The following is a 27,563-nucleotide window of genomic DNA, read 5'->3' as shown; positions in this document are numbered from 1 at the left end:
TCATTAACATATGGTATAAAATCATTACATTTATGTTGGCACAGAAAATATAACACTATCAAAATGTATTTATCTAAGACACCTTACTGAAGTCAAGTTAACTAAGAACTCTAAAATTTCGGGGAGAGAAATTGAAGAATAGTATCTCCACACATTTGCTGAACTTAATTCCAGGCACCGTGAAGCATAAATTTGAGAATTTGTCCCATTATTACTTATATTCATAGTAAATTATACATGGGGTTAATAGAAATGTCTCATCTATAGTATACAATTGGTACCTGCTGAATCAGATCAATCCTTTACTTATTTCTCCTCTTCCTTTCCCTGTGTTCCTGTTGTACTTCTGCAAAGGCACTTGTATTTGCTTTGTGCTGTTTAAAATGACTTACATCAAACGTAAAATTCAATTTTTTCAAGTAATTTCCAAACAGTTTGATAGAAAAACCTTATAAAATGACTATTCAGAAAAGGCCAGTGTTCTGACCAGTTTCTCCTTATGTTGCATCAACATTGCTGACAGTGGATGCTTCCATCCTAGACTACCACTTTTTTTTTGCTAAAACTAAAATTCCAGGCTATCCATACTTGTATAGAGATGTTCATTAAAGATGTTTTCATCTCAGGAGTAGGCTTATTATCTGCTGAATTTATCCAGTGTTTAATGGACCAAGACCAAATGTTCACAGAAGAGCTCTATTGTTCAGGTATCTTCTATGATCTATGTGATCTATGTATATTTTATACATGAACTCCTATGAGGTCAACAAAAAAAAAACAACTGTATAATGCATATTAATAAATATTTATTTAGTAAATCTTGCACATTGCGCTCTTAACATCACACCCAAATCCTTATTACAAATGGATGTTTATTCTCTGTAAAATCTTTATATTTAGAATTTCTGTACACATTGAATGGTACAACCTTTACCACTATACTGAAGTGTCACCAAAGACAAACAAAATGGAAATTTTAAGAAAAAAAAAAAAAAAAAAAAAGGAAAAAAAAATAAGACTTGTAAAATTCATCCCTAATATCACCGCTTACAAAGCTTGATTACAGATTCCACTGTGCTCTTATCCAACAACCCTACAAGAAAACCAACAACAAATAGCTAGGCTCGGTCAGAGAGAACAATTACAGGTGAAAAAGTGGCCAAGAAATGAGATGAAAAAGTTTGTTGTGTACAAGTGCAAAAGAGGTGACCAACCGAAAGCAAGAACCACATTTACTCTAAAGAAGAAATGATTGAACAAGTCACCAAATGTATTTCTGATTTTTTTTCCTTTTTTTTCTTTTACATGTTGCAGCAGTGGTCATGAGTGTTTTTTTCCAGGGGAAGATGGCATTAGTGCAATTATTTGACGCTGGTGGTGGCAAACCACTTTCCACACACTGGCTTACTCCGCTCTGTAGCGCGGCAGTAGTTGGTGAATTTCTCTTTCAGGAGCTGTCGGTACTGGTGACGGTTGTTGTAGAAAGACTGGTTTCTTTCTAAAAACGCCTGGATTTCATCCTGTGTCAGACAATTCTCTTCATCTGAAGTCACCTCTGAATCATCCTGTATGAAGAAACAACAGTACAGGAAATTATACATGTAGCAGAACCAAACACCATCATGCTTCTTTGTGTGCACAATGGTACTAACAAAGCAAAACATAAGAGTGCTTTCTACATATGGCTGATTCTTTCAAATGTGCCTGTGTCGTACAAAATCCTACAGTTTCTTCAGGGAAATGTCTATTTTTCATTAATGTAAACAACTTTTTTCACTGACCAGAAGTTCCACAAGACTCATATTTGCCTCTGGTGGTCTCACATGGAGGCTGACGGTTTTTTGATGTACTGTCCATGGTAGCCGTAGCGCAATGCTGGCAAACGTATCTCCACATAGAGAGGAAAAGATTTCTTTGGTTCGGCACGTGTGAGGTGATGGTGGACTGTGGCCTGTTGTGTTCCCCTCTGACATGCAGTCATCTTTTTTCCCCTGTTGAAATGCGTATACTTCAATTTGCATACAGCTTGGTATATAGAGCTTATAGTTTGCAAATTCTCCAGAATGTTTTCTCACCTGACTGTTGCATAAACCCTTTCCCTTCCTTTTCTTTTTTTTACTCTTGCATTGACTGCCTTCCTCAGAGCGCTGCCAGCAGTTCACACAACTGTCTACTCCTTCCTCTTTTTCTTCAGCACAGTGATGAACCCTCGGGTCATCTCCTTTAGAAGGTGAACAAAAACACGCTGTGTGACAAAAAAAAAAGCAAAGACGTCTTCAGTATCTAAGAGCTACTCAAGCCTGACCTGCTTCATAATGATTGCAAATTCCCTCAGAGCAGGCAATGTCAGAGCCTTCTCGTGATCCTGTTTCACTGCCCTCCATACTTGAGGAGTAGCCACAGTCGCTGCCATTGCTGTGTGAGGACAAATCTGGAGAAATACATTTAGAAACACTTTTTTAGGCTTGTTGTTTGATCTTGCCATATTCATACTAATGCAGTAACCTGGAAATCAGGTTAACTGACTTTTGGGGTTGTCCATGTGCATCTTTACCTTGTTTAGTGTTGTCTGGGCAGCTACAGGAGGTGCCTCCATTGGTGCCGATGCCCTCCTCACAGCCTGCCTCTTCCTCCTCATCATGACTACCACAAGCCTTGCAAATGCCCTCCACAGAATCAAGAGAACCCTGCAACACACCAAACGAGCCAGACTGAAATCCAGGCCAACAAATGTGTGGATGCAGAAAACACATTTCAAATAATGTACAAGCTCTATGTCCCAAACTCTTAATGTTAGTGGAGAATTACCTCATCCAGAGTTTTATCCTTGTCCTCTGCTTCCTGCTCAGTTACGTCAAAGCCACACTTGTTTTTGCGTCGATTTTTCCGTTTTTGCCGCTTTTTCTCCTGCTTCAGTTCTTTGGCTCTCTCCTCTTCAGACAGCTCCTCGACAAACTGCTCTAGTCGACTGATCCCCTGCATCTTCTCCACCGCCATCTAGGAGAATGCCATAGATACATTATTACACAGGTATAACGCATTTATTATCTGATAAATGAGCCTAAAATGATACAATAAGTACCATGGCTTGAAAACGGTACCTCAAAACTTTTGCGTAGTGCATCAATTCCCAAATGGAACAATATCTGCCAGGTCTGCTCCTCTGCTCGTAATTTCTGCCAGATCCTGTGCAGCCGCTCATAGAGGTGAATACCTAGACAGGTCAGGACCTCCTCTTGTGCAACGTCAATGGTCTTAGCATGTCTCTCCCTGCGTCTAGAAATAAATAAAACAAACAAAGAAAATGTTTATATGTTAATAATTAATAAATGATGTAAACATAAAAGGTATATGGTCTGATAGAAAATAACTCAGAGAGATTTCTTCGATGGTGAATGTGAGCTCTGCAGCAGCCATTGTAAAATCTTTGACTTACTCATAGCCCCCTGCAAACTCAGGCTCTGCCCGGCCAAGCAGATGAGCAATGAAGTCTGTTTCACAGCACACATGGATGTGGCCTTCATGGGGGCAACAGCATAGTCCCTCATACAAGGCAGCACAGTAACCCTTCTCTTTACTAGAGTCCAGTTCTCCCACCAGGATGTTATATGCCCTCAGCACTTTATTCTTACAGTCAGTGCAAAACCTGTGCACAGGAAAGTAAAGTGCAGTTAATCAATTTTCTTTTAACCTTTTAACAAAAAAAAAAAAAAAAAAAAAAAAAAAAAAAAAAAAAACAAACAAACAAAAAAAACAGGATAATTTGGAAATCAAAGCTATGACAATCACACATTACCTGTGTTTACACAAGTATGTCTCCAGTGTCTCTAGGAGACAGGCACTATCAATGACAACCACCTCATCCCTGCACTCCTGAGACATCAGCTCCCACACATCCATCCAGCTGCCCCTGTAAGCAAACATACACACACACACACATATATAAAATGTGTATACACCACAAAGTTTTAATTAAACCCTGGTAGGGAAACTGTCTAATTTTACATCTATTAGCAATAACAAAAAAAAAAAACATTAAAAAACTATGTTACACACTGAAATTCTGGGTATGTATATTATTAGGTGTCAAGGGAAAAAAGAAACAAATGATACAAAATGATGACATTCTAGAGGCTGGAGTTAAACTGTTTTTTTCAAACTTATGCCTACCTACAGAGTGACACAAACTTCTCAAAAGGAAAATAAAATGCTTCCAGATTAATTCTTAACCTGCCACTCTCTATGTGCCTCTTTCACTACAGTTTGACAAAAAAAAAAAACCATTTTAAACTGTTACCAACACGATCTGTCTGCTAGAGGCACTGTTCAATTTCAATTGCAGCCTCTAAACAAAACTTTCATTAAAAAAAAACAAACAAAAAAAACAGAAACATTACTCACCCCAAGGGTTTAGGTTTATGTGTATCTAAGGAGTGCAACTGGCAGCGCTTGTTCTTTTTGCTTTTTGGAATGGCATCAATCATGTCATTCAACTTTGACCTGTAAAAAAAAAAAAAAAAAAAAAAAAAAAAAAAAAGAACAAAAACTTTTATAAAAATATTGTTTTAAAGAGTTGATAAGAATGCAACAGTATTACCTTCGTAACTAGCACTGAACTAGAAACATGTTGGCATAAAATACTTAAGTATTTGTATTATATTTAAGTATTTTAAAAAGGACAGTAGTGAGTAGTGCTTCATCTTGGTATAACATTATCCTTACAGTATTCAACAACCCCCAAAAAATGTCTTGGATGTTGGCACTCGCAACATAGGCATTATTCATCCTTTGATGCACAATTCAATTAATTTTGCAGTGGCAATTAAAGAAACATTTTTTTTTTTCTGTTTTCTCATTTTTCTTACCCATGGATGTAGAAGAGAGTGTAGAGCTTCTTTACATCTGCTAAACAGGTCTTGGTGACCGACAGCATTCCTGTGGGTTTCACTGTGAGGGGCTCCAGGGCTGGGTTCCCTGATTCCACCAAATGTGAGAAGAGGCGCTCCACACTTCGTCTGCAGCCCACGCAGGGCACCAGCTGAGATAACGCACCATACACCTCTCTAGATGTCACCATCAGAGCAATGTTCAAGTCCTGTTGCTTCATCTTGGAGTGGTACTAAAGGCCAAGGAATCACACAACTATCATCACTTTGTTGACTATCGACTTATCAGCACAGCTTATGCATATAAAAATACACAAATAAAAATTACATGCTTCCAAAGATTGTATGACGGGCCACTATGTACCAACTCAAAATGACTCACCTCAGAAAATTGCTTCCAATGGTAAGTGTTTATATCATGGCAGTCTACGTCCATGACACTATCAGAAAATTCCATCACCATCTGACAGCATGCAATAACAAAAACGGTTAATGTACATTAATGTCTGTGGGATGGCTCCTTGGCTGGAAATTGGATATTATATTATTAAAACATACCGTATAAACAAACCTCCATCATCTAATATGCCTTGTAACATTAAAGAAACATGGCTTTGCTGTGTCATATCAGTATTGCACCTGCATCGACCTATGATCTAAAGACGGTCAAGCTGGTTTAAAACATTTAGACAGCATGTGTAAGGCATGCGAGCTCTCAAATGTACTAATTTGTCTAAACTGTAAGTTCTCTTTGTCGGTTTGATTCAGTTTCCTCACTCCTGTGATCTTCATCGTCATTGTGGTCACAAATATGGGAAAGCTTTCTTACCGTTAGAGTATCATCGATATACAGAGGAATCTGTCTGGCGAGAAATGGGTAGTCCTCTTCCCCTTCCCTGCAAACTGCTACCAGCCGTGCCATGGCTTAATTCAGCGTTGGTTGTAATGCAGCTTACCTGTAGGTAACACACAAGGCTATTCAAGCTAATGCTCGTCTATTTCGGTTCACCACAAGCTAGCTACAACATGGCCTAGTCACTACAATAATACAACCATTCATATGTCAACCATTTTATACGATTTTACGTTACTAGCACTAGTGTAGCACGTAGAGATTTACCTGGAAGCAGATTTAACCAGCTAATGCTACGTTAACAGAACATCACAGGAAACAATCGACTGGAGGGGGAAGGGCATATTGTTTCAGTTTGTAAGGTCTGTGAGTGATTTCACTTAAAGTTTTCAAGTTATGAAGATCCATTCAGTCAGACTAGTTAAGGTTAATGTCTAAGTAATGGTCTGTATAGGATAAACTGTAACGTTAAGCGGCAATTAGCCAGGTAACGTTAGCTTGGTCGCTTATTTCATTTGCCAGTACTGTTGAGAAACTGGGGAAGCCGGGCAGCGTATTCTGTACACACTACTCTCTAGTTAGCGATTATTATGCACTGCCGTTTCTAAGGCCTTACCAAATGTCAAACAATCATGATATAGTTTGTCTGCTCCCTGTCAATACTCGTTAACCTACCTTACTTAGCTACTAGTTAGCATTGCTACCGCAGAGCTAACGTTAGCCAGCCTGAATGTGGCTAATGTAAAGTTAAACCGGGGGACTGGCTGCTTAGCGACCGGGACCTTCATCGTCTTAACCTAAGAAGACTCACATAAACGTTCACCGCGCTAAAGTAACATCGGACAAACAATAATTATTGACTGCACTTACCCGTTTCTAAAAGTTGTCCTTAAAAAAATAAACAAGTACGACGGCGAGTGAGACTGCTACGGTGGCGGAATCTACATAACTGATATGACCTTTACCCTCCATACGTAGTAGCTGACGTAATACGTATGTTCCGGTAGGTTCTCCTCCCCCATTAATAAATAAATTTTAAAAAAAGCTAATTTAATGTAACGCTATCAGAAATTTGTTATTGTTTGAAAAAAATAACCAAATCCCAAACACCCCACTTCTTAGTTTTTATGGGCATGTTCTTTGTACCGAGAAATTAGAGATGACACTACAGGCAATACTCAATTTCCACATCGGTTTAAATGTTTTTTTATGAAGATATGTAATTATTTGCATAACCACATCATGGACAGTTGTCTCTTTAGAAATACAGATCATATAACAATAACAGCTCAGCTTTTATTGTTCTGAATACCACTCTCTATCTAGTTCCATGCAAACCTTCAAGTTACAAAACCAAACCTTGTTTTACCAGAATTTTACTGTAATTCCCCAGAGATGTAAAACATATATTACAAAGCAATTCATAAACATGTACAACAGCAAAACACACACTGAAAATGAACTGCTACAGCTTAGTGTGTCCACCATTGAGTTGGTGAATCCAGTCAGGACATTTGCAAGCAAGAAAAACAACAACTGATTCCTGCTGACTGCTTGAATGAGGCAGAGTCTTTCTATTTCAACTGCTTTTTTGTTGGACACTGAGTCTGATTGCTTTTTATGCAAAGTCCATGATGTAGGTACAAAATGACAGTCTGATGTTCTTTTGGAAAACAGTAAAACCATGTCAGCTATACCAAGCCAGGAAGTAAAAAACAAGGACTGGGCTACACTCCAGATGCAGAAAGGTAAATTAGCTAAGCGGCGAGACACTGGTTCCACCAGTGTCTGACATAAGTACAAAGCAGTGTACAACACAAAACTTCCCAACAAGAGATTAAAAAGTGCTTTGAGCCACTCTCTAACGTGGGATCTCGGCTGCATCACATAGAGACCAACTTGAACTCCTGCCATGTAGATAGCTACATATCCCACTACAGAGAATATACCCTCTTTGTTAGCATGCAGAAAGTCCTTGTCTCTATCATTGTTGTGGATAATGAAAACCTTCAGCCCTGATGTCTCCAGAAAGTACTGATAAAGAGCACTGATCAGAAGGGCAAAAACCCAAGACCTACTAGCTGGTAAAACAGCCAGAAGCACTGAAGCTACAACTCTGACAATGGCTAGTGTGAAGAAGAAATTCCAGTGCACACCATATTCTGTCACGTGTTCATGGTAGTTGGCTATTTTGACGCTCAATAGTCTTCCGATACCTAGAACAACTAGGGGCCAGACGGACAGGAGCTGTTTGGTGATATGATTCATCTTGGAGCTGGAGATGTTCTTCCTCCGTGCCTCTGGACATACTAGAGCATTTGCAAAGACATATGCGCCAACGCCAAAGTCCATAACCCCAGTCCCATAGGTTTCTGTTTTAGCGTATCGCCTTGGGAAGACAGCGAAGTCTACAGCGAGAATGCTGATGGCTGTTTTCACATTTACAAACACTCTGAAGACAGTCAAAAAAGGAACCTGTCTGAACTGAACATGACTCTGCATAAAGGTACTGATGGTGGTCTTTGGGTGCTGAGCAGAAGGACGACTGTTGGTGTAACAGATAGAGCAAAACATACAAGCTGAAACAAAGATTAGGCCCATGACAACCTGGTGAAGAACGCTGCTCAGGACGGTGCATGACACGGCGAGGGGAAGAATTAATACAGAGAAGTCTAGAAGCAGCTGAGAAATCCATGGAAGTGGCAGAGTCCCCTTGGCCTGTTGGTATAGGATCAAGACCAGTCCTCTGCTGACTAGGCATACTGGGGCGAGAAATGAGCCCAGGGCCACCTCCTGAAGACTGGTTCCATTGAGATTACTGACAAAGGCTTCCTTCACTTCCCTCTGAGACATGGCCTGAAAACAGGAAAATTAACTACATGAGAAACAAAACCAACATATTTAGAGACAAATAAATCTTAGTACTCGGCAGACACCTGCCACATGAGAACATTAGGCAAATGTGTTAGTTATATGGACACAGGAGCTCATTGTGATTTGAAGCTAAAAAAATAAATAAAATAAAAAGCACCTCCATGTACCAATAAAAGAGTCTTTGTAGACCCCAGCTTCACTGTACAAATCATAGTAAAACAGCAATGTAAACTGTAAACTCAGGTAACTTAGGGTTTTATTAAGTCGCACTGATCCTGAGCCAATGAAGCCTTCCAGGCGACACTGTTGCCTTTTATGACGTTACTAACGTAGTTTAGTGTCTAGTTACCTGTAAATAACGCGAATAAAAACACAGATTTGTCGCCTAAGTGTTGGAAATGCTGTTTCACAAAAATACAGCGCAGATATTTACAGTTCAAGTCCACTGGATAATTCAACCATGATGCCCACAGGAACGTGAACGCGCCCCTGCTTATTTCCGCATGCCGTACAATGACGCATTCAGGACAGCTCGTATTTTTTATAACTTCCACCCATATAAGGCGGAGTTTAAAATATCAGTAAATGGCAGGATTAGTACTAATATTAGTATGTTTTATGAGCCAGGCGAAGATGGCCCCTATGAGAATTGGATTAAATGGCGCCAAACCTAATAGAAAATTTTGTCAACACGTTTTTTTTTTGAGATTATGAAAATTAACACACATCCCTGCATGGGAACATGAATGAAACCTGTCAGATAGTTTTCTTTTCCTTGAGCCAGTGGTTATTTCCGTAAATTTCGTTTTGTGCATTTCGTGGCATTATTTAGAAAATTCTTGTAGTGGGGTTGCTGCCAGTTTGTCAGTGTATACAGAAACACCTAAGTGCTGGATTTTTGACTGGAGTTTGATGATGAAGGCTACTCACAAAACACTAATGTGTTGTTCCTTATTTACCTATATATGTTTAACAGGATTTATACCTGCTTTCTGTTTTCCAAAATCACAATAGGCTATGTGTGCTATCATATGCTACTGTATTTGTGTACTATTAGGTATTAAATTCGTAACATTAAGACTATTTACATGTATTACACGGCTTACATGATGAGATGTAGACTAATTGCTATTGGATTAGATCTGTCTGTCTCTAGTACATACAGTAGACAGCCCTCACACAGGCTGCAAGCCTGAAAGATAAAGAAGACTGTCAGTCTTAATTTATTGTGACAGTAAATTACACCTGTGGCATTAACCTGGTTCTACAAACATACATATAGGGGTTACCTGGGTAAGACTGTTTTGGCCAGACATAAAAGGTCTGAGCACAGCTGTCTGGATTTTGACATCTAGAAAAGGACGTTTATGTAATAAAAAGCTCATTAAACATAAGACATAATTCACTGGCTTGTGTTTAACCATGTAGTTCTTTTCTATCTGTAATGTACACATTCCTAATATGGTGAGGCCAAAACAAGTAAATACGAAGGATAGTATTTCAAAATGTCTCTATGCAATGCTTTTTTGTCATTTTTACTCTCAAGTGTTTGTCTAGACAAATAATTCAGTGTAATTGGCATTATGTACGTGAGCACCAGTATTTGTTGTTGTTACTGTGTGAAGAGTTTAATTTCCAGGTGTTAACAGCAGAGGTCAGGCTGATAGCATGGAACTGCTGTGGAAGATTTTCTTCCAGCTCTGAATATGTGGCATCCCCAGTATGAATTGTGTTATTTTCTATGGTCTAACAATATTATTATATCTAAACACATTTCTGCCACGTCAATGCTGATAATGAAGCTTCCCTGGCATTCTCTTGTTCTTGCTTCTGGTGCTAATCATCTATTAAATATAGGCTTGCCGCGTTTGTTTATCTTATCTTAAATGTTATCTAAATTGAGACAGCGTTCCCTTTATTTTTCCTTCAATATTCATAATTTCTATTTGTTGTTCTTTGCATAATGCAGTCAATTCAACATACTGACATGGTCTATACCCCCAAAAATGGCAGTAGATTTTTGAAGGTCTAAACCCTGTCCTTATCCAGTCAACTTCAGTGGTGCGGATACTGAAGTGGTGCCTACAAATATCAAGGTCTACACCTTGACAACAAGTTGGACTGGTCACTTGTACACAGATGTACAATATAAAAAAGGTCAGAGATGACTTTCCTTCCTGTTTTATCACCAATTCATTTAAATGTCTGATTGTAGAGCTCTTTGCACAGCCTGATGAAGATTCTCCACACCACAACTCCTCACTACACTCGCTGCATCAATCCAAACTAAATTTGAATTTCTGCTCTCCTTGGACCTTTTCAATGTGATGAATAAAAACAGGACTTTCCAGCAAAATGTGCAACTCCTCATGCACCTTTAAGGTAATTGCATGTGACTCTGACTATAAGGACTAGAAGATAGCTCAACATGGGATTTTATGCTGTGTAATGTGTTAAACTTCTCTAACCATTCTTGACTTTATTTTTTTTTGTCTGTTGAGCTGTTTATTGTGGCCAGTGAAAAAACACAATTCATCGGTCCACTGTGGAGGGACTAAAGTTTTTCTCACCAAGTCAAAGGTGAGCCAGGCTTTCAAACATAAATTTAGTGCATAATACAAAGAATTTCTAATTCATTGTGGTCATATAGTCCTCAGTGGGTGTTGTATACTGAATTACTCTTCATGACTTGTTTGTACTGACTTGCCTGTGCCTCTTCTCGCAGCTTGTTGAATGAACAGTAGAAGAAGGCCCTAGCTCAGTGTACCTACAACATTCAGTGCTGCATATGCCACATCCACTGCCAGTGTGCTACTATGATCCAAGCAGGTGAACTGTGCAGGTACATCTGAGCGAAATCAGCACAGCTCTGTGGCCTTGCTCCCACTGTGTGACACTTCTGACTTTAAGAACTAAGGTTACCAAATAAAAATGATAAATGATAATTAAACACAGTATTGAACATATAATGAACATTAAATTACTTGTAGATTGTAGATTCAGATTAGATTCAGGTAAACAGGTGTTAGGGTCATTATCCTTTGTTTTTTTTTTTTTTTTCATTAGTGGTACTAATAAATCTATGTATAATTAATTTAATTTAGCTAATATTTAATTGGTTCTTTTGCTGAAATAAATGTCATTGTTCTAAAATCATTCTTTCTTCCAAACTGTCCATGTGATCAGCCATTGCACTGTTAACTATTTGCATTCTTAACTACTTAACTCCGTCTAACCTAACTACTGCAAATAATTTATTTTTAACTCAGGAATGGATGTTTTAAAAAGGTTTCAACATTTATTTCAACACTACACAAATACTGTGGCATGACATGACATGGGACAGGAAGTCAGCAAAAATTATCGTTAACTACATAACATGTGAAAGGTGTGGACTATTCCAAGACATTATATATATATATATATATATATATATATATATACATATAAAAAGAAATGTTTTCCCTATTACAAAACATATATATATGTAAAAAATCGGACAGATGAAGACAGGCATGATTTGACAGATTACCAGCTGAATTCAATGTCAATTATTTTGCTTCATTTTCTACAATTTTCAAACACTGATCAGAAAACTCAACAAACAGAGGCTCCTGCATCGCAGCCTTCATTTCACTGTCTTTGCTGTCTGCACTGTCAATGGAGCATAGTAACTGTCTCAGATGGGGGTTGCAAAGAAGATCTCTTAATTCTTTTGACTGACCTGTAAAGAAAACAGAACATGATTTAAACACATCTGACTTTTCTGAAAATACATTTATGTGGTCATTGGTAAATACAAGTTTTGGCCGTGGGAATATTTGACATATGATGCAGCTGGTGCTGTGTTAGTACCTAACAGCTGTAGCCGATCCAGAGGCACTTTGTCAATTATGTCATCTTCATGCAGAAGGTCATCAACAGTCCATGGCTCTGCAAAGAAAAGCAAAAGTGCTTGTCACACAAAAGGTCCAGAAAGTTCTTGGTATTCTAATCAAATTCATCTCACGGTCTTTGCTGTGAGCAAATCTCCTAAAGAAACAAATGAATAAAAACACTTTTAAGATTGTTAGGTAACACAAACATTTCTCTCCATTTGTCCTACCCACTCTAACTAGTGTAAGGTGGACTGTGAGTTGCTTGGCTTGGTAACAAGCTGCTGGACATTAGGTATTATAGATTACTGCAGTAGTATATGGTTTATTATCTTGCTATATAAAGCAACAATTCACAGCTCTCATGGCTAAATGGATGTAGGTGTACTGAAATCAAAAACAATAAGCATGTGTATTTTAATGTTTAGGCTTTTATTTAAATAGTATAAAAACTTAATTCATAACACAAATGTGATGGTCTCTGTGAATTTGTGTTTTATTAAGCTAAATTGTCCCTGTTGCTCTCCAACAATGTATGCGATAAGTTATGATTTGTTGACAGACATGTACACACTACATGAATAAACACAGGGATGCTGAGAGAAATAGCACCATACCAGAACTGACACCATTCTTTGCTTCAGGAACAGAGGGTGTAGGCTGCTCAGCTGGAAGGCAAGTGTCTGTGGAGAGCATGAAATAAGATATATAGATATATCAGTCGATAAGAAGTGTAATATCTCCTATGAGTATGTCCACAGTTTGCATAAACATTAAAATAATATTTCTGCACAATGCGATTCTCAGAACAAGCTCATTTACCTTTATGCCTCTTGTAACAACCAAGTGAACAACTGCAGGAGAATAACAGATAGATTAATCTTTCACACGAATAAGGTCAACATTTTGCAGGGTGATATTGGCTCTATAGACCATGGCAAGTTCTCTACGAGTCACAACACCAGAGCGAAGCGCAAACCGTTTTGACCGCTGTGAGGTGCCGTAACATGTGGTCATGTCCAAAATTGTGTTCACGTGTAATTTTAAAAACATTCACTCAGAGTTGGTCACATTCAACTCTGTTTAGAAAAGTCAGTTACATGTTAATTATTACAGTGTTATATTTGCAAACGTACGTTACTGCGCTGTAAGTGAACCATAATTTAGCTTTAGCGTTATCGGCTAACAGATATCGCTGTTATTTGTTTTTTCTATTATTGATATGCCTCAACAGAAAAACGCCTCTGAGACACCGGGATGTATCTTCTATTCTCAATTAACAGTTTAACTTTAGACCAATTAACGCCTAGCTAGCTAAACATTCGGTAGCTAACTCTAGCTTAGCTATCGTGCTAGTTATCTTTCCAACAGTCAGTTATAGTTACTTACTATCTTATTTTGCAGGCTGGACATCTGTATTTTGGCGTCTCTTCATTGCACACATTACACAGCTGCATGATCCCAGTGCGTGGAAAAAATAAAAGACAAAGTGTTAAACCCGTGTAGTAACAATATTAAAAACAGGAAGGACGTGGGGTCGATTCCGGTTTAATAGTCCTTCCTTCAAAATAAAAGCAGGCAAATTCACCAAAGGTTCTGCCAGTAGTCTAGGAATGATAAAATGCAAACACCGGTGTAAGTATTGCTAATTTTCAGAAGTACACAAAATAATTAATTATAGTGTCCTTTCCACAACTTCCATTGTTTCTTCACCAACCAGCTCAAGGCACTGATTAAGATTTGTTGTCAGTTTGGTGCACTAAAGCCAAGTGGGTAATGGCTAAAATTACTATACAATATAAAAACACTTGCACAAAACTGTTTTTCTAGGCTGCAGACCATATCCTTGAGCACTGCTGAAAAAACTATGTCCTGGTGTTTGGGTGTGGATGCCACTCCTCTTTCCTGCAAAAAGTAAACAACAGCTCCCACATTCCTACAGAGAAAGTATTGACACAAGGAGAAACAACTGAAAACAGAGGTAAAGAAACAGAGGAAAGAAAGTTAGAGCCTTAGATCACATAAACCACAATGAGAGGGATGGAGGATGACAAACCTGGAGTGAGCAGTAGAAATAAAATAACTACAAAATGGTTTTGTTGCCACCAGTTTTATTGAATTAAAATACAGCATAACATTTTCTACACCCACAGAGATGACTATCTATCCATATATTTATATTTACCAGGCATACACCACTGACCTATATAAGCTCAACACAAACTATTCTTGCACAGCTGTAACTAGAGAGTAGCAGGTCTTGTTATACGGTAAACTATGGCATGAAGAGCTGCCTCGTGACTCATGAGTGGGCACGTTCCTGAGGTCACAGCACTACATTCACTGGGACAGGAAAGGTAGAGACACTGGGCCATGGTCAACATCAGAAATGTGTCTGAATCTGTGTGGAAAACAGAATGAAATGATCAGCACAAAGCATACCCCTCAACTGTTTTCATGGTCAGTTCATCTGTTATTTCATCAATGGATCATTTGGTGTATAAAATGCTAGAAATTCCATCACTGCCAAAGCCCACATACTGTACTTGGATGTTTTGTCGGAAGCAAATGCAATTTCTAATCAATGCTACACAATAAGAAACGAGGAACAGTTGAGAAGCTGGAACCAGTGAATGTCATTTTTGCTTACAAACGATAACATGCCAACAAAAATATGGTCACCTATTTATTTCCTTTGGGTTGACTAATCGTTTCCAGCTTTTATTTTGTAATGTTGTTTGCTATGCTTGAGTGAGTTATGATGAAAACGAAAAAATAACCCTAAGGATCATATTTTTTCCGACAAAGAAATACAGTATTTTCACTTTGGTACCCGTAAACATCGAGCAGAGCCATCAAGACGAAGAGCTCTTGGTTCTCCTGCGTTTCATCTCGCTGTTGTGATATTTCTCTGCAATCTTCCTCTCGTGTCCTGCGGGGCAATGGCGGTTTGTGTTCAGCTCGATTTCTCTCTTGGATCTCCCTTTGCCTCCTGCGTGGCACGGATATTCATGCAGATTGTAGTAGTCGTACTGATCGTAATATGCTTCCTCGAAGGAAACAAATCTTTCCATGTCTGTCGCCATTTGGAAACGAATTGCTGCAGTTTAGGGCAGATGAGTCTCGGTGCAAGTAAACAGATGAGGTCACCCTGTGTTTATATACGGCGAAGTCACGTGATCACATGGCTGCGCCGTTTAGACGGAGGAAGTGGGAAATATGGACTTCATGCTTTTATTGTCATTGTCGGTTAGCAGTAAATATGACCATTCATACTTTGTTCAATGTCATTTTTTCTTTTGGTCTATGTGCCAGGTTGGATTTAAGTTTTCTTGATCCTTTTCTGTTTTCCCTGTTTATTTTTTAAATATTGGACAAGTGTCATGTATGTAACAAATAAACATTATGTCCAACCCACGTTGTGAACTGAATTTATTGAAATGGTAACAAATAAGAATAGATAGTGTTGATGTTATTTTGTGATTAAAGTACGTTTAAGGGCCTTCAGTGAGTGAAAATGTGGTTGTGCTATGGAAATACACAAAATATAGATGAACTATTGATCACTGCAAGTTTGCATATTTACCTGCATACATGTCAGATGATTATCGCAAGTCAAATAGATTTCACTTTAATACCCGTAATTACATTTCAGATATCTAAAACTACATTTAGACTAGTCAAAAGTCACATTTAAGATATCCACAATGCATTTTTTAAAGTCAGAACTCAAATTTTAGATATATACAATTGAATTGTGACTAGTAACATATTCGTTTTTGACATCCAAAAATTGTAGTAATTGTAGATATCTGGTATACAGTGTCATTGTAGATATCTCACAGTTGTGGGCAGTCATAAATACAGACACCTTAAAAGTAAATCCTGGCCACCCATTTGATGTTCAAACGGCCTGCCCTACACTATGAGACCGTGTCCACGTACAAAGCCATGCTCGGTGCCCGCCCCTGACGGTGTAGCGCGTCGTGACGTTTTCCACGTCGCCGCTCGGTGTCGGCAGCAGCAGCCTCCTTCGTATGTATGCGTGTCTCCAGCTAGGCCACAGAGTGATGGCGGCTCCCGTCCTGAGAGTGTCCACCCCTCGGTGGGAAAGAATAGCCAGGCTCCTGGTTTGCCTGCTGGGCATACTGCTGTCCCTCTATGCCTTTCACGTGGAGAGGGAAAAGGCTCGGGACCCGACTTACACGGCTGTGTGCGACGTCAGTAGCTCCATCAGCTGTTCAAAAGTGTTCAGCTCAAGGTAATTTGAATTCAGCAAAGAGCGCCCAGTGGAGCAGGCTGCTGCTGTGGCAAATGCTCATCTGACTGTGGAGCTGCGGTCTGAATGTTGGCCGAATAGCCCGCCTGAAATAAGCCCACTTACCGTCTCATTAGCACAACATTAGCTGCGTGGTTAGCTCGGTGAAGCTAACTTTGCTAATGGTTAGCGGGTTACTCCTTAGCCAGTTGGCCGTCAACAGTCGAGTTGTGGGTTGCTGATGGTAACCGCTCGTAGGGTTATTCTCTAGTTTAGTCCAAGGAGAACATGTATAAACCAGCTTTAGCACAAAGTGGATGTGTTGTTGTTCTATGTACCCATTCATTCCGCCGACCGCAACTAGGATGTGTGGGGGTTAGCTGGCTCAGTGTTTATAGCTTTGGCTAACGTAACTTTTTAGCCTAGCTTGCTAACAGCTAGTGCCGTGACACTGTCAGGCTGCTGTCGTGTTACCGTCACCTGGCCGGGGGTTCAGCCCTGATCCTGGCAGCCCTGAGGGTCAGTGGTCGCACTGTGGCTGCTCCAGAAGTCAGTAGAAAGGACCTGGCATTGTTTCATGGTGCTCACCATCACACACTGTTGGATGTGCAATAGGTAGCTTCACAGATGAAGCAGCTGCTGGGATTCGGCTTGGATTTGTTTCTGATGGGGCAAGAAGGCTTGAAGTGGTTTACTCGCAAAGATGAGTGTGCAAGCAGTCATTTCAAATATGATACTGTATAAGTCCAGTTCTTTGCAGCTGCCACAGCTGATTTAGTGTTACTATTAATGAATGAAATTAATTCATCCTCTTTGAGTTTTTACTGGCCTTGCACATACTTATGGTGTAACAGGAATGCAACCTGTCTATGGCGGATTACATATTTGTTAGATGAGTAAGTTGATTCTAGGAGTATTACATGTAGTCTGGCCAATGCCTCCTAAACCATCATTTTGAGCAACTTTGTACTTCAGGAAACTAAACTGAATGAGTGAATACCACAAACCCCTCTCCGTCTAAATGAAGAATCATTGTGGTTGGTGTTGGTCTAAATATTCTTGGGTTTCCAGCAGTCTAATCTCTACCAGCATCAACATCTAAGATAAAGTGACTACTCCAGGCGTATAGCTGATAATGCAGCTTGGTCCATTTGTTCTCTGTGTTGAAATGCCTGTTTTGTGAGTGTATCCTTAAGTACTTGTTTTAAGATAAAGCCTTGAGACTCCAGTCAGAATGCCTTCAGTGGTGTGGTTATTGATATAAGGAGAATAAGCTCCCAAAAAGTGGTCAATTAAATGAGATCGTTATTCATATTGCACATAAAGGTTTATTGTCCCGTGCTGTTTTTTATTCTTTAAAAATGGCAACATTCTTGCATGGAGACTTGTATCATCCCTAGCTCTTACTACCATTCGTCTAATATAGAACGCTATTAAGAAGTTGCCTGGGGCCTCCATTGACTCTTAGAACAGTTACTCAAAGGCACAGTCGTCCATGTTGTGTGAAGAAAGAAATCAAAGGTCTGAGTTATTGAAACACCCTCTTATCTCTGTGCTCCTGCTGAATAACCTCAGATGAAACATGAAGAAAATTCTTATTGGATTATTTCAAATGTTCAATTAAATGCAAATCTAAAATATGACCAGTGATGTGCCTGTACATAATAGTCATATTTTTTATGTTGCACTTTTAGAAGGTATAGTTCTGTATTTTAAGTCATATGTCAGGTGTATCAAGTAAGATGATTACATGCACCATTTTGGACATTTTATAATTTGTTACTTTATGCAGGAAATTAAAGACACACTGAAATGTTTGGAGCACTGTAGAGCAGAAAGACCTATTCAGACTGATACTATTTGTTTGACCATGAAAAAAAGAATTCACATTGTCTTTTAGTGTGCTTGATGCTCTGGTTTCACTTGGGGGTGAAAAAAAAACTATCAGCACATAAGAAAAGATGTTAAAATTTGCCATAAATAGAATCTCATCAAACTTAAGAAAGACGGCCGCACTGCAAGGCAAGAACTTCAGTTTTACTAGGGCACGAAGTGGAATGAGCCCTAATGTGGTACATAATGTGGTGCATAGGCTTAAAGCTGATGGTTGTGCCACTTAGACTCACACCAATAAATTTGTACTATATTGAGACAGTTCATAGAAAGTTATAAAAATCAATCATTTTTGCTAAAAAAAACACTTACCTGGTATATTAGGTTCCAGGAAAACAAACATTGGCAAATATTTGAATTTATCATCTGCCCTCGGTCTGGTTGCTGTATATTGTTGTTTTCGTTCACACTCATTTAGTGAGACTCATTGGACTCATTTTGTAGTGCAAAGCTATGATCCAGTTTTTGTAGTTTCCTGCAGGTTTCTTCTTTTGTTCTTGAAGTTGTAATTACTTTCTTCTTTGCTGTTTTTCTTGTTCTGTTTGTGTGGCTCAGGTGGGGTCGAGGATTTGGACTCCTGGGCTCAATTTTTGGAAATCACAGCGCACTGAACCAACCCAATAGTGTCTATGGGATTGTCTTTTATGCCTTTCAGCTCTTGCTAGGTAAGATGTCATTTTATTCTGAAGAATCTGTTAAACTGAATTAGTCAACAGGTGCTGACTCAACACATCCTCTGTTTAGCTTATATTTGAATGAACCTGACTCGCATGACTCTGACATCATCTTCAGTGGCCTTGTATAAATAGAATGATCTAGTTAATCAAAGACTCATATTTTCAACCTCATTGTGCTCAACTGCAGTCTGTTTTTTTTTTCTTTTTTATAATTTAATAAAAATACAGTTCTAGCGATACTGATAAACCTCTTCTTTTGTGTGACTTTTTCCATTTGTTTACATGTATAACCATGCTATTCTCCTCTCGGTACAGTGATGATGATGCTAACTTATTTATACTTTCTTGACATATTTGCCTGTTGAGTGGCCTGTAGGCATCCCTGGCCACCTGGCATTGGCACAGAACAAGAGGTCCTTTTAGCAGTGCAGCAGTTAGTACTCATTTGACTAACACAATAGCAGCCCAGTTAAGCCAAAGTGCTGCAGCGGGTCAAAATTTCCATGTAAGGCCATGCAGTTTCTGAACTTGCATTATTCTCAAAGTCTTAGATTGTCCAATCTTTGGTAGTAGACGTGACTCCAGAATCTGTATAACTGGGGTTTTAGCTCAGATTACTGCCACTGTATGTCTTGAAGCTGTTGTTAAAATGGATTTTACTGTTGAACCAAATTTCATATCTGTGTGAAATTACTGCTCTAGTCGTGCCTTTTCTCCAGTCATTCTGTACGGTCTCTGTGTAGTATGTTTGAGCAGTTTTTCCTTTATTACAATGATGTTTTGTGAAGAAAGTAGAGAATGGTGGACAATGTGTATAATATCTGGATTAAATAGACAATAATGCCAGTGTTTAGAAGAAACACCAAATTGAATACCTCGTAGGGCTGAGCGATTACATTGCATTTGCATTTAAATTGCAATTTGAAAAAACTGTGATTACACTTGGTCACGTGACATGTGAGAGTTTAGCAGGCTGTAGAGGAAGAATAAAGTCGGCACGCTACACTACAACTTAATCTGTTAAACAATGGCTTCAGCATCAACAGAACCTGACACTGCGGAAACTGCTTTAGTGTCAAAGAAGAGCAGTACGTCCGTTGTATGGAACTATTTTGGCTTTAAAAAAGAAGATGCTGCGCAGCGTCAGGTATTGTGCAAAACCTGCCTTGCTAAGGTTGCTACCTCATGGGGCAATACTACCAACCTGATTCAGCATTTAAAAAAACACCACAAAGTACTGTATGATAGTTGCATGGACAAAATGTTGACCAGCAGTGTTAAATAAGCCAAACTTTGTTGTAAGTTTTACATGCTTACAAGGCTGGAAGTTCAACAAATCAGTCATTATAGTACTACTGTGACTGTAGTTGATAAATACACATTTAATTTATATCAATTCTCGCATCACAGGATTTCATTGTAACATATAGGCCTGGTCTACAGAGAAGAACATTTATGTTTAATCTATCTAAATATTGCTTTGTTCATACTTCAATGATTTATTGCTTGTCATTGTCGAAACATACAGAACAAAAAGCTTTGAAAAAATAATCGCATTGTAAATCGCCATCGCAATATTGGTAAAAAAAACAAAAAAAATCGCAATTAGATTATTTTCCAAAATCGTTCGGCCCTATTACCTGGCAAATTACAAAAATCCCAAAATAGAATATGTCTATAATGCACTCTGGCTTATTGATTTGAAACATTGCCAGTGGTTTACCAGACGAGAATATAATGCCACACAGAGAAAAATGTTTATGTTCAATGTTAGAAGAAAGGAAGGAGATAAATAGTAATTGTACCATGTGGGACTTGTAAAACACTTAGAACTTCAACTTGTTAGGCCTTAATTCACTTGTGCAACCATGGGCTTCCCTAAACAGCTGACTGAAGATCTAAAATTAAGCTAGCTAATGCATGTCCACTATGCATGTCCAAAATGTTAAGGAATGGAAGTTAAGGGAAACTGTGGAAGATGAGGCAAGATCTGGTAGATCAAGAACACTAAGAAAAAACTGTGCAGGCGCTGGGCAGAAAGGCTAAGGAGAAGCCCCATATGACTGCAAAGGAGCTGTAGGAAGGTTCAGACGGCACAGGAGAGGTGATGTATCGTCCCGCTGAGAAGCATGACTCTGTAGAAGACTCTTCAGACGAAAACCTTACCTGCAGCTACATCAGTAAAGTCAGTGACTGAAGTATGCAAAGCAACATCTGGACAGGTTTGAAAGGGGTCAGATGATGTTTTGTAAAATGTGAAAACCTTTTCAGAAACCGCATACAGAATTTGATTCGTGAAGCTGTTGCTGAGTACTCATCCTTCTCAAGTTATCACTCATGAAAAGAAAACCTTTCTAACGGTTGAGGGTGGGGTGGAAATATTGTGCTTCAGGCAGCCAGAGGCCCAGGAAAGAATAGATTCCAGTTATGAAGCAGCAAGGTCAGTCAAGAGTGAAACTTAGCAGCAGCTGGCCTCAGGATCCAAAGCAGACTTCAAAATCTACCACGAGTCACTTCAAGAAACCTTAGCTGAAACTTTTAAAATGGCCACGAGTTGAACATCAGAGTTGGTAGATATTAAACATGTTTTGTGCCCAGGACAGCCTAAAAATTTCCCAGAACAGGACAAGTGGATGAAAAATACAAAAGTAAGAATAGAAAAATATTCTTAGCTGCCATCTGCTAAAGGGGAGTTGCTAAATACAGACTTAGTGGGCTGTCTGCACTTGTTTCTGCAATTACTGTCTAATTTTTTCTGTTGAGATTAATAGAAAAAACTAACAGTGCATTTTTACATTCATGCTCATAAAGTGATATGTATATGCAATGTGGTAAATGCTGTAACCAGCAGATCAGATCTCTAGCAAAGCTGTGGTCTGCATTACAGTGGTTTTGTTGTGTGCATATTTTTACGTGATTTGTGCAAACTCATTTGCACAAATGAGTTTTTTATATGCACAAAATGCTACATATACGCTTTTATATGCACAAAACATGCTACTTGCTCTGTCCTATTTGGTTGCAGTTCTATAGGCTTTTAATAATAGATATGCTAATGAGATCATGGTCGCTCCTGTCGTTTTAAAAGGGTTTAGTATGGGGCTCCTGGCGGTGAAGCGGTTAGTGTGCCATCCATGAACAACGCGGAGATACCGGCTAAACCCCTGGACCAGCCGTTGCGTGTTCCACGTCTCCCCTTGCTCTCTCTCTCTGTATCTCCTGTCACTCTCTCCACTGTCCTGTCAAATAAAGGCAAAACTGCCCATAAAAAACAACTTAAAAAAAAAAAAAAGTAGCATAAGTAAATATTACAACGTATAAAAATCTGTTAGAAAAGATACGTTTTGTCATACTAGCCAACCCCAGAAAAATCTTAATGTATGAATCACTTTATTGGTGCTACCGCTTGGTACTTTATAACAGTACACCAGCATTTATTTGTGGATTTTATTTCAAGTGACTAAAGTAGACAAATGTTGAGGTAAAAAATACGAATTTGGAAGTTGAATAAAATGGAAATAATCCAGTAACAAGTACCTGAGAGTAATACTTAATATAGTGTATAAGTGAATGAACACAGTAATCACTTTCTACTGCATTGTACATATGTAATGTCAGTGTTCTAGCAAAGTAAAGTAATGCCCCTCTTTGCATCACAGTGAGCACTATGAGCCGAAACAGCCATCAGGAGTGCAGTGCATTCATGGCTTTAGAGCCATGAGTTTGTGTGGCTTAAGCATATGGAATGATACCTGAAACACTTTACGTGGAGGTTTTGCCAACAGCAGCCAAAGGTTTTAGAATAATGGATAAGTAAAGTTCATATCAAGTACTGTATGTGTCAGGTAGAACGGGACGCTCTGCCTAATGACAAGACAGAAGAGATAACTATTGTGCAGTGATTAGAAACATGATATAATATCTGAAGCACAAACATTGAGGAAACTCAGCCTTCGAACTATGACTGCAGTTCATGTGACAACAGAGCAGTAGGACCAGTCTGTTCAGTGTTTCAACTGGATGTCATCACGAGGAGGCTGATCACATAAATAGACCTGGAAGCTCTGTGAAAAGAGCAGACTCATCAGATTGTCTGTGTGTTGCAAGGTTGTGTCTAAGCCTTAGTTTGTGTTTCTTGCTGTAGGAATGACTGTCAGTGCAATGGCCGCCCTCATTCTCATGACGACATCCATCTTGTCCGTGGTGGGTTCGCTGTACCTGGGCTACATCCTCTATTTTGTCCTAAAGGACTTCTGCATCATCTGCATCACCACATATGCGCTGAACTTCATTCTCTTTATTCTCAACTACAAGCGACTGGTTTACTTGAACGAGGCCTGGAAGCAGCAGCTCCAGGCCAAGCAGGACTAAACTGTCGAACTGCAAGAAAAACACAACAAACAAGAAAAGATATGTGACCTCTGAACATTTGACTTGCCACCAGGAGACCTTGCTTCCAAACAATGTTTATTCTGCTGTGTGTTCAAAAAAATGAAGAAATTTACCTTAAATGTTGGGCCTGACATCTCAGTGTTGATTGCAGACATGGAAGGATTTGTAACTGAACAATAATTTCCTTTAAATTTCTTTCTTCCTTGTTTGACATTCTACTCACCTAAAGGCAGTGGTTGTTTGTGTGTGTGAGAGAGTGTGTGAGTGAGTGAGTGTGTGTGAGAGAACTGGGAAAGATAACCCAAAAGGTAGAAGGCCACAATACTGAATGATGGAGGACAGCGCTCTTTTGAATAAAAAGGATGCAGAATGGAAGAAAACATAGGGCATCAAAGGGGTTTTTATCTGACACGGTTAGAAATGTCCTGTTACTGCACAGTAGGTCTGCACTGAAACCCAGACCCCAATAATGGCTCCCAAAATTAGAAAAATGCTCATTAGGTTGTCCTACAGCTTGCAGATTAGGTTCTATGGCAGGGTGGGCAGTGGGGGTGGGGCTTGGGGGTAAAATGATTAACATTTATACAGATTTTCTTTCATGTTTACAATTTGTAGTACTTTTCTTTTTGAAGAGGACCACTAAAAATAAACACAGGACAGTATGAGACATTGTGTGTAGATCCAATTGTTTGTTTTGCAATTCTGTAAATAGCTGCTGAGCAATATTCCAGGCTAGATTGTGATATAGTGTTGACAGAAATCTTTAAGGACATATAATAATAAAACAGAAAACATCAGGAGAAATCATCAGTAAATCTGCAACAAGGTCACAGTTAGGTGGCTGAGTCAGAAGATGTGCACGGAACAGCTTCTGTTCCATAATCCAGGCATGCATTTCAGAGTCGTATGGATTTCTTTGTTGTAAGTGGTTACTGTTCCCTCTGCAGCCACCGACACAAGTCTTTTCAACAGAACTATAGGTTTCTTTCACCAAGTTTGCATAAAGGCATCCTCACCCTCCTTTTTTTTTTTTTTCAAAAATATATGTGTGTGAAAAACATTTCCTGACCACCACACAAGTGGGATCCATAATGACTTATGTGCCTAAATGAGTGATCAAGTGAATTACCTTCTTTTTTTTTTTTTTCTTTCTTTTTTTTAAAAAATATTTTGGGGGGTGGGGGGTGCTATGTTAATAGTTTTTGCTCATGATTTCATTGTCGTAGGTCTAAGGCTTTATTTTTATGATCACAGTTTTTTAAATTGAAATACCACTGAAGTGTTTTCTCCCTTCCTAATGCCCTCATGCGGTAGCAAAGGCTGCTACACTGTGATTGTCTGCTCAAAAGTAGAGGGGCTTGGTGGCAGGAGCATCTCTGATCTTTCTGTTTCAGTTGTGTTAACGCTCATCTGGCTTTTGTTCACTGGCCGACCTGTATAGATTTGATGACAGTTGAACAGTACTGATGATCTTGCCAAGCTGAGTTACAGTTTATGTGCAGGATTTGAAGAAAACCTGGAAAATGTAATGCTTTGGTGACATAAATGGCAGAAGTATAACAAATTAGAAGAGTCTGTAAGAAAACAAAACATGTTAAGCCATAGGTGGAGTTGGTGAGATTTTTTTAATTTTTTATTTTTTTTTGGCTCCAGTATAAAATATGTCCAGGCTGCTGTTTTCTGTCACACTGAAGCTTTGTTTATTAAGTTGATCTCACATTTGGTTTGTACAGAGGTAGATCACAGTGTGGGAAAAGCAAACATGGCATGTAGTGGTTTTGCTAGAAATTCGCAGTATTGTCCATTCAGTGATGGAGTAGGGCCTTTGTCTCTTTTCCACCCAGAAGGCTCTGATTAAAGTATCCTACTTGTCAGATGCATGGTACACTATCTCCTGGCTTTAATTATATGTGGGCCATCGGACAATCTTACACACACCGTCAAAGATCTGTAACGGTCATAGTAATACCTGTAGTAATGTGATTCATCTGTGGTGTCAAACCGACTTGTTAATAGTTTCCATCACTGCTAGTCTCTATGCCCCTTCATGTTTTAATAGAATACAAGTTCTCCTCTGCAGTAATTTTGTGGGTTGAGGGTTGTTAAATAGTGATGCTGATAGTAACAGTAATTTCAGCAGTGCTTTCAACATACAAAGTCCCCAGCTGTGTATTAAAATGGAAATTGAGATGAGATTGAGATTTTCAGGGTAAGGAAAATTGTTTCCATTTACTAGTTTACTACTCATTTACAGGCTGATGTCACTGTTGACTATTTTTGAAGCATAACATATTTAGATTTTTTTTTTTTTGAACCACATTTCAGGCAGACAGTGGTTTCCATTAGTTTCCCATGACATGAACATCCACCTATTAGTCCTTCACAGTAATGACAGTTGGTCACTGTGTGATGCAGTTTGGCAGCCCAACAGCCACATCGACACCTGACAGGGTAACACTTCTTTGGCTTTGTACTTCTGTATTTTGGCACTCTTGGTGGACAGTATAAAAAGGGATCATAATAGATGCACTAAAATATCTTTTTCATTCCATGTACTGTTCTTCCCTTTCATAAACAGCTGCCTACATCACTCAAAATTCACCTCATCTCAGTTCACTTGACTGTATGATTTGGGGGTGTTATGAAGGTAGTTTTAAGCTCAACCTCAGTTTCTTTCATTTTCAAATCTGTCTTTACCTGCCAGTGGCTCAAAGTATGTTACCTGTTAGTTTCCCTTTAAACATACATCAGCACCTTGTACAAAGAATGGGAACCAGTGTCTGCCTGGAAGAAACAGTATAGATTGCTTTGGTGTCAGTTCCCAGTTGACTTGACTGGCTGTAAAATGGAAATATCATGCAAAACCAGCACAGTCCAAATGGTATGGTCCTTGATTAGAATAGCATTATGTTTCCATAATTTCTTAGCAAATAATCGTTTAGATGTTCTGTAGGCAGTATTGCCTTTTTGGGCTTAGGGCAGGTTTTAAACTTGTGATTTACAACCACACTGTCTTTTTTTTTTTTAATCCTTTTTTCTGCACTCAAATGTAAGACAAGCCTATTATTGGTTCACTTGTACAAGTCCAAGTTTTGTTTTTTTTTGTTTTTTTTTTTACAAAAGTTAAACTGACATGACTTTCTAGATGTTTGGCAACAGCAATGGGTCCTGCGAGTACTGACCATAGAACGCACTAGTGTACAGTAGGTAGCCTGTCATTATGTACATGATTCCAGTCATATGCAAGCCCATTACATTAGCTATGTGCAGTTACTTTAAAGACGTGGGTAGGGAATTTGGATGTTAAGTGCTTGAAAAATTTAGTGGGTAGAAGGATGATGATTTGATGTCAAAAGAAGGTCAAAACTCAAATACTGCTTTGTCATGAATATTCATTTAGGCCCTGATGTATAACTGCCATGTTAGTTGCATCACCAATGCCAACAAAAGTGCCTTCTGTTTGATCACCAGGCCTTGAGCCAAAGACGAGCAACAGTAATAGCCTTGTAGAACAGAGAATGGTAACTGCAACAGGCACTTCCACTTGCCTTCCTTAAAATGTAATCTGATAAATTGGTAATTCCTAAAGATTGAATACCCAGCATCAGAAAATAATTCCAACTAGAAATTGCCAGACAAAATGTCCTGTCAAATCAATGGCTGCTCCTTCTTTCCTTTGTGAACTCCACTGTGTAATTATCTTTATTTTGTCTAGCCAGGACATGTTAGCTACAATTACACTCTACTACATGATTGTAATGTTCAGTTTCATCATTAAACATGCCCTTTAGCTGTATAGACTGTTAACATTCTGGGTTATTTTAGTAAAAAATAAAAAAGTTGAGGGGTTGGAGG

General features: G+C 38.9%; 4 protein-coding genes across 5 annotated transcripts; 1 reads left to right on the top strand and 3 right to left on the bottom strand.

The window, feature by feature from the left end:
- Positions 1 to 786: 786 nt before the first annotated feature.
- ggnbp2 (gametogenetin binding protein 2) lies at positions 787 to 6,724 on the bottom strand. Its single transcript, XM_026329257.1, has 14 exons — positions 6,610 to 6,724; positions 5,716 to 5,842; positions 5,269 to 5,349; positions 4,866 to 5,119; positions 4,402 to 4,500; positions 3,797 to 3,910; positions 3,437 to 3,646; positions 3,102 to 3,276; positions 2,809 to 2,997; positions 2,555 to 2,687; positions 2,306 to 2,431; positions 2,076 to 2,221; positions 1,782 to 1,991; positions 787 to 1,565 (listed from the first exon to the last, which is right to left on the bottom strand). Exons 2-14 carry the CDS (start codon positions 5,806 to 5,808, stop codon positions 1,362 to 1,364), a joined length of 2,034 nt encoding a protein of 677 aa, XP_026185042.1. The 5' UTR covers positions 5,809 to 5,842; positions 6,610 to 6,724; the 3' UTR covers positions 787 to 1,361.
- A 204-nt stretch (positions 6,725 to 6,928) lies between these two features.
- Positions 6,929 to 9,117, bottom strand: pigw (phosphatidylinositol glycan anchor biosynthesis, class W). Of its 2 annotated transcripts, none has more exons than XM_026328415.1 (2): positions 9,047 to 9,117; positions 6,929 to 8,595 (listed from the first exon to the last, which is right to left on the bottom strand). In XM_026328415.1, exon 2 carries the CDS (start codon positions 8,590 to 8,592, stop codon positions 7,105 to 7,107), a length of 1,488 nt encoding a protein of 495 aa, XP_026184200.1. In that variant the 5' UTR covers positions 8,593 to 8,595; positions 9,047 to 9,117; the 3' UTR covers positions 6,929 to 7,104. The 2 variants fall into 2 exon arrangements, with proteins under 2 accessions (XP_026184200.1, XP_026184199.1); XM_026328414.1 differs by having other exon boundaries at positions 8,963 to 9,104.
- A 2,771-nt stretch (positions 9,118 to 11,888) lies between these two features.
- Positions 11,889 to 14,053, bottom strand: znhit3 (zinc finger, HIT-type containing 3). Its single transcript, XM_026328671.1, has 5 exons — positions 13,878 to 14,053; positions 13,311 to 13,342; positions 13,106 to 13,171; positions 12,469 to 12,546; positions 11,889 to 12,337 (listed from the first exon to the last, which is right to left on the bottom strand). Exons 1-5 carry the CDS (start codon positions 13,943 to 13,945, stop codon positions 12,165 to 12,167), a joined length of 417 nt encoding a protein of 138 aa, XP_026184456.1. The 5' UTR covers positions 13,946 to 14,053; the 3' UTR covers positions 11,889 to 12,164.
- A 2,435-nt stretch (positions 14,054 to 16,488) lies between these two features.
- vkorc1l1 (vitamin K epoxide reductase complex, subunit 1-like 1) lies at positions 16,489 to 23,792 on the top strand. The gene is made up of 3 exons (XM_026329421.1): positions 16,489 to 16,749; positions 19,195 to 19,304; positions 23,461 to 23,792. The coding sequence occupies exons 1-3, from the start codon at positions 16,526 to 16,528 to the stop codon at positions 23,685 to 23,687; spliced, it is 561 nt and encodes a 186-aa protein (XP_026185206.1). The 5' UTR covers positions 16,489 to 16,525; the 3' UTR covers positions 23,688 to 23,792.
- Positions 23,793 to 27,563: the final 3,771 nt, after the last annotated feature.

This window comes from Mastacembelus armatus, chromosome 14, assembly GCF_900324485.2.
Source record: "Mastacembelus armatus chromosome 14, fMasArm1.2, whole genome shotgun sequence".
NCBI classification, from domain to species: domain Eukaryota; kingdom Metazoa; phylum Chordata; class Actinopteri; order Synbranchiformes; family Mastacembelidae; genus Mastacembelus; species Mastacembelus armatus.
The sequence above is the reverse complement of the archived record's forward strand: the minus strand, read 5'-3'. Positions and strand labels throughout refer to the sequence as shown.

Excerpts from the sequence above, each read along its gene's own strand:
- pigw (XM_026328415.1), bottom strand. The coding sequence starts at position 8,592 with ATGTCTCAGAGGGAAGTGAAGGAAGCCTTTGTCAGTAATCTCAATGGA.
- vkorc1l1 (XM_026329421.1), top strand. The coding sequence starts at position 16,526 with ATGTATGCGTGTCTCCAGCTAGGCCACAGAGTGATGGCGGCTCCCGTC. Across the intron at positions 16,750-19,194 it reads TCAAAAGTGTTCAGCTCAAG|GTGGGGTCGAGGATTTGGAC; the intron begins GTAATTTGAATT and ends TGTGTGGCTCAG. Across the intron at positions 19,305-23,460 it reads TGCCTTTCAGCTCTTGCTAG|GAATGACTGTCAGTGCAATG; the intron begins GTAAGATGTCAT and ends TTCTTGCTGTAG.
- znhit3 (XM_026328671.1), bottom strand. The coding sequence starts at position 13,945 with ATGCAGCTGTGTAATGTGTGCAATGAAGAGACGCCAAAATACAGATGT. Across the intron at positions 13,172-13,310 it reads TTGTTACAAGAGGCATAAAG|ACACTTGCCTTCCAGCTGAG; the intron begins GTAAATGAGCTT and ends TGCTCTCCACAG. Across the intron at positions 12,338-12,468 it reads GGATCGGCTACAGCTGTTAG|GTCAGTCAAAAGAATTAAGA; the intron begins GTACTAACACAG and ends TTTTCTTTACAG.
- ggnbp2 (XM_026329257.1), bottom strand. The coding sequence starts at position 5,808 with ATGGCACGGCTGGTAGCAGTTTGCAGGGAAGGGGAAGAGGACTACCCA. Across the intron at positions 4,501-4,865 it reads ACTCTCTTCTACATCCATGG|GTCAAAGTTGAATGACATGA; the intron begins GTAAGAAAAATG and ends TTTTTTTTACAG. Across the intron at positions 3,277-3,436 it reads GAGTTTGCAGGGGGCTATGA|ACGCAGGGAGAGACATGCTA; the intron begins GTAAGTCAAAGA and ends ATTTATTTCTAG.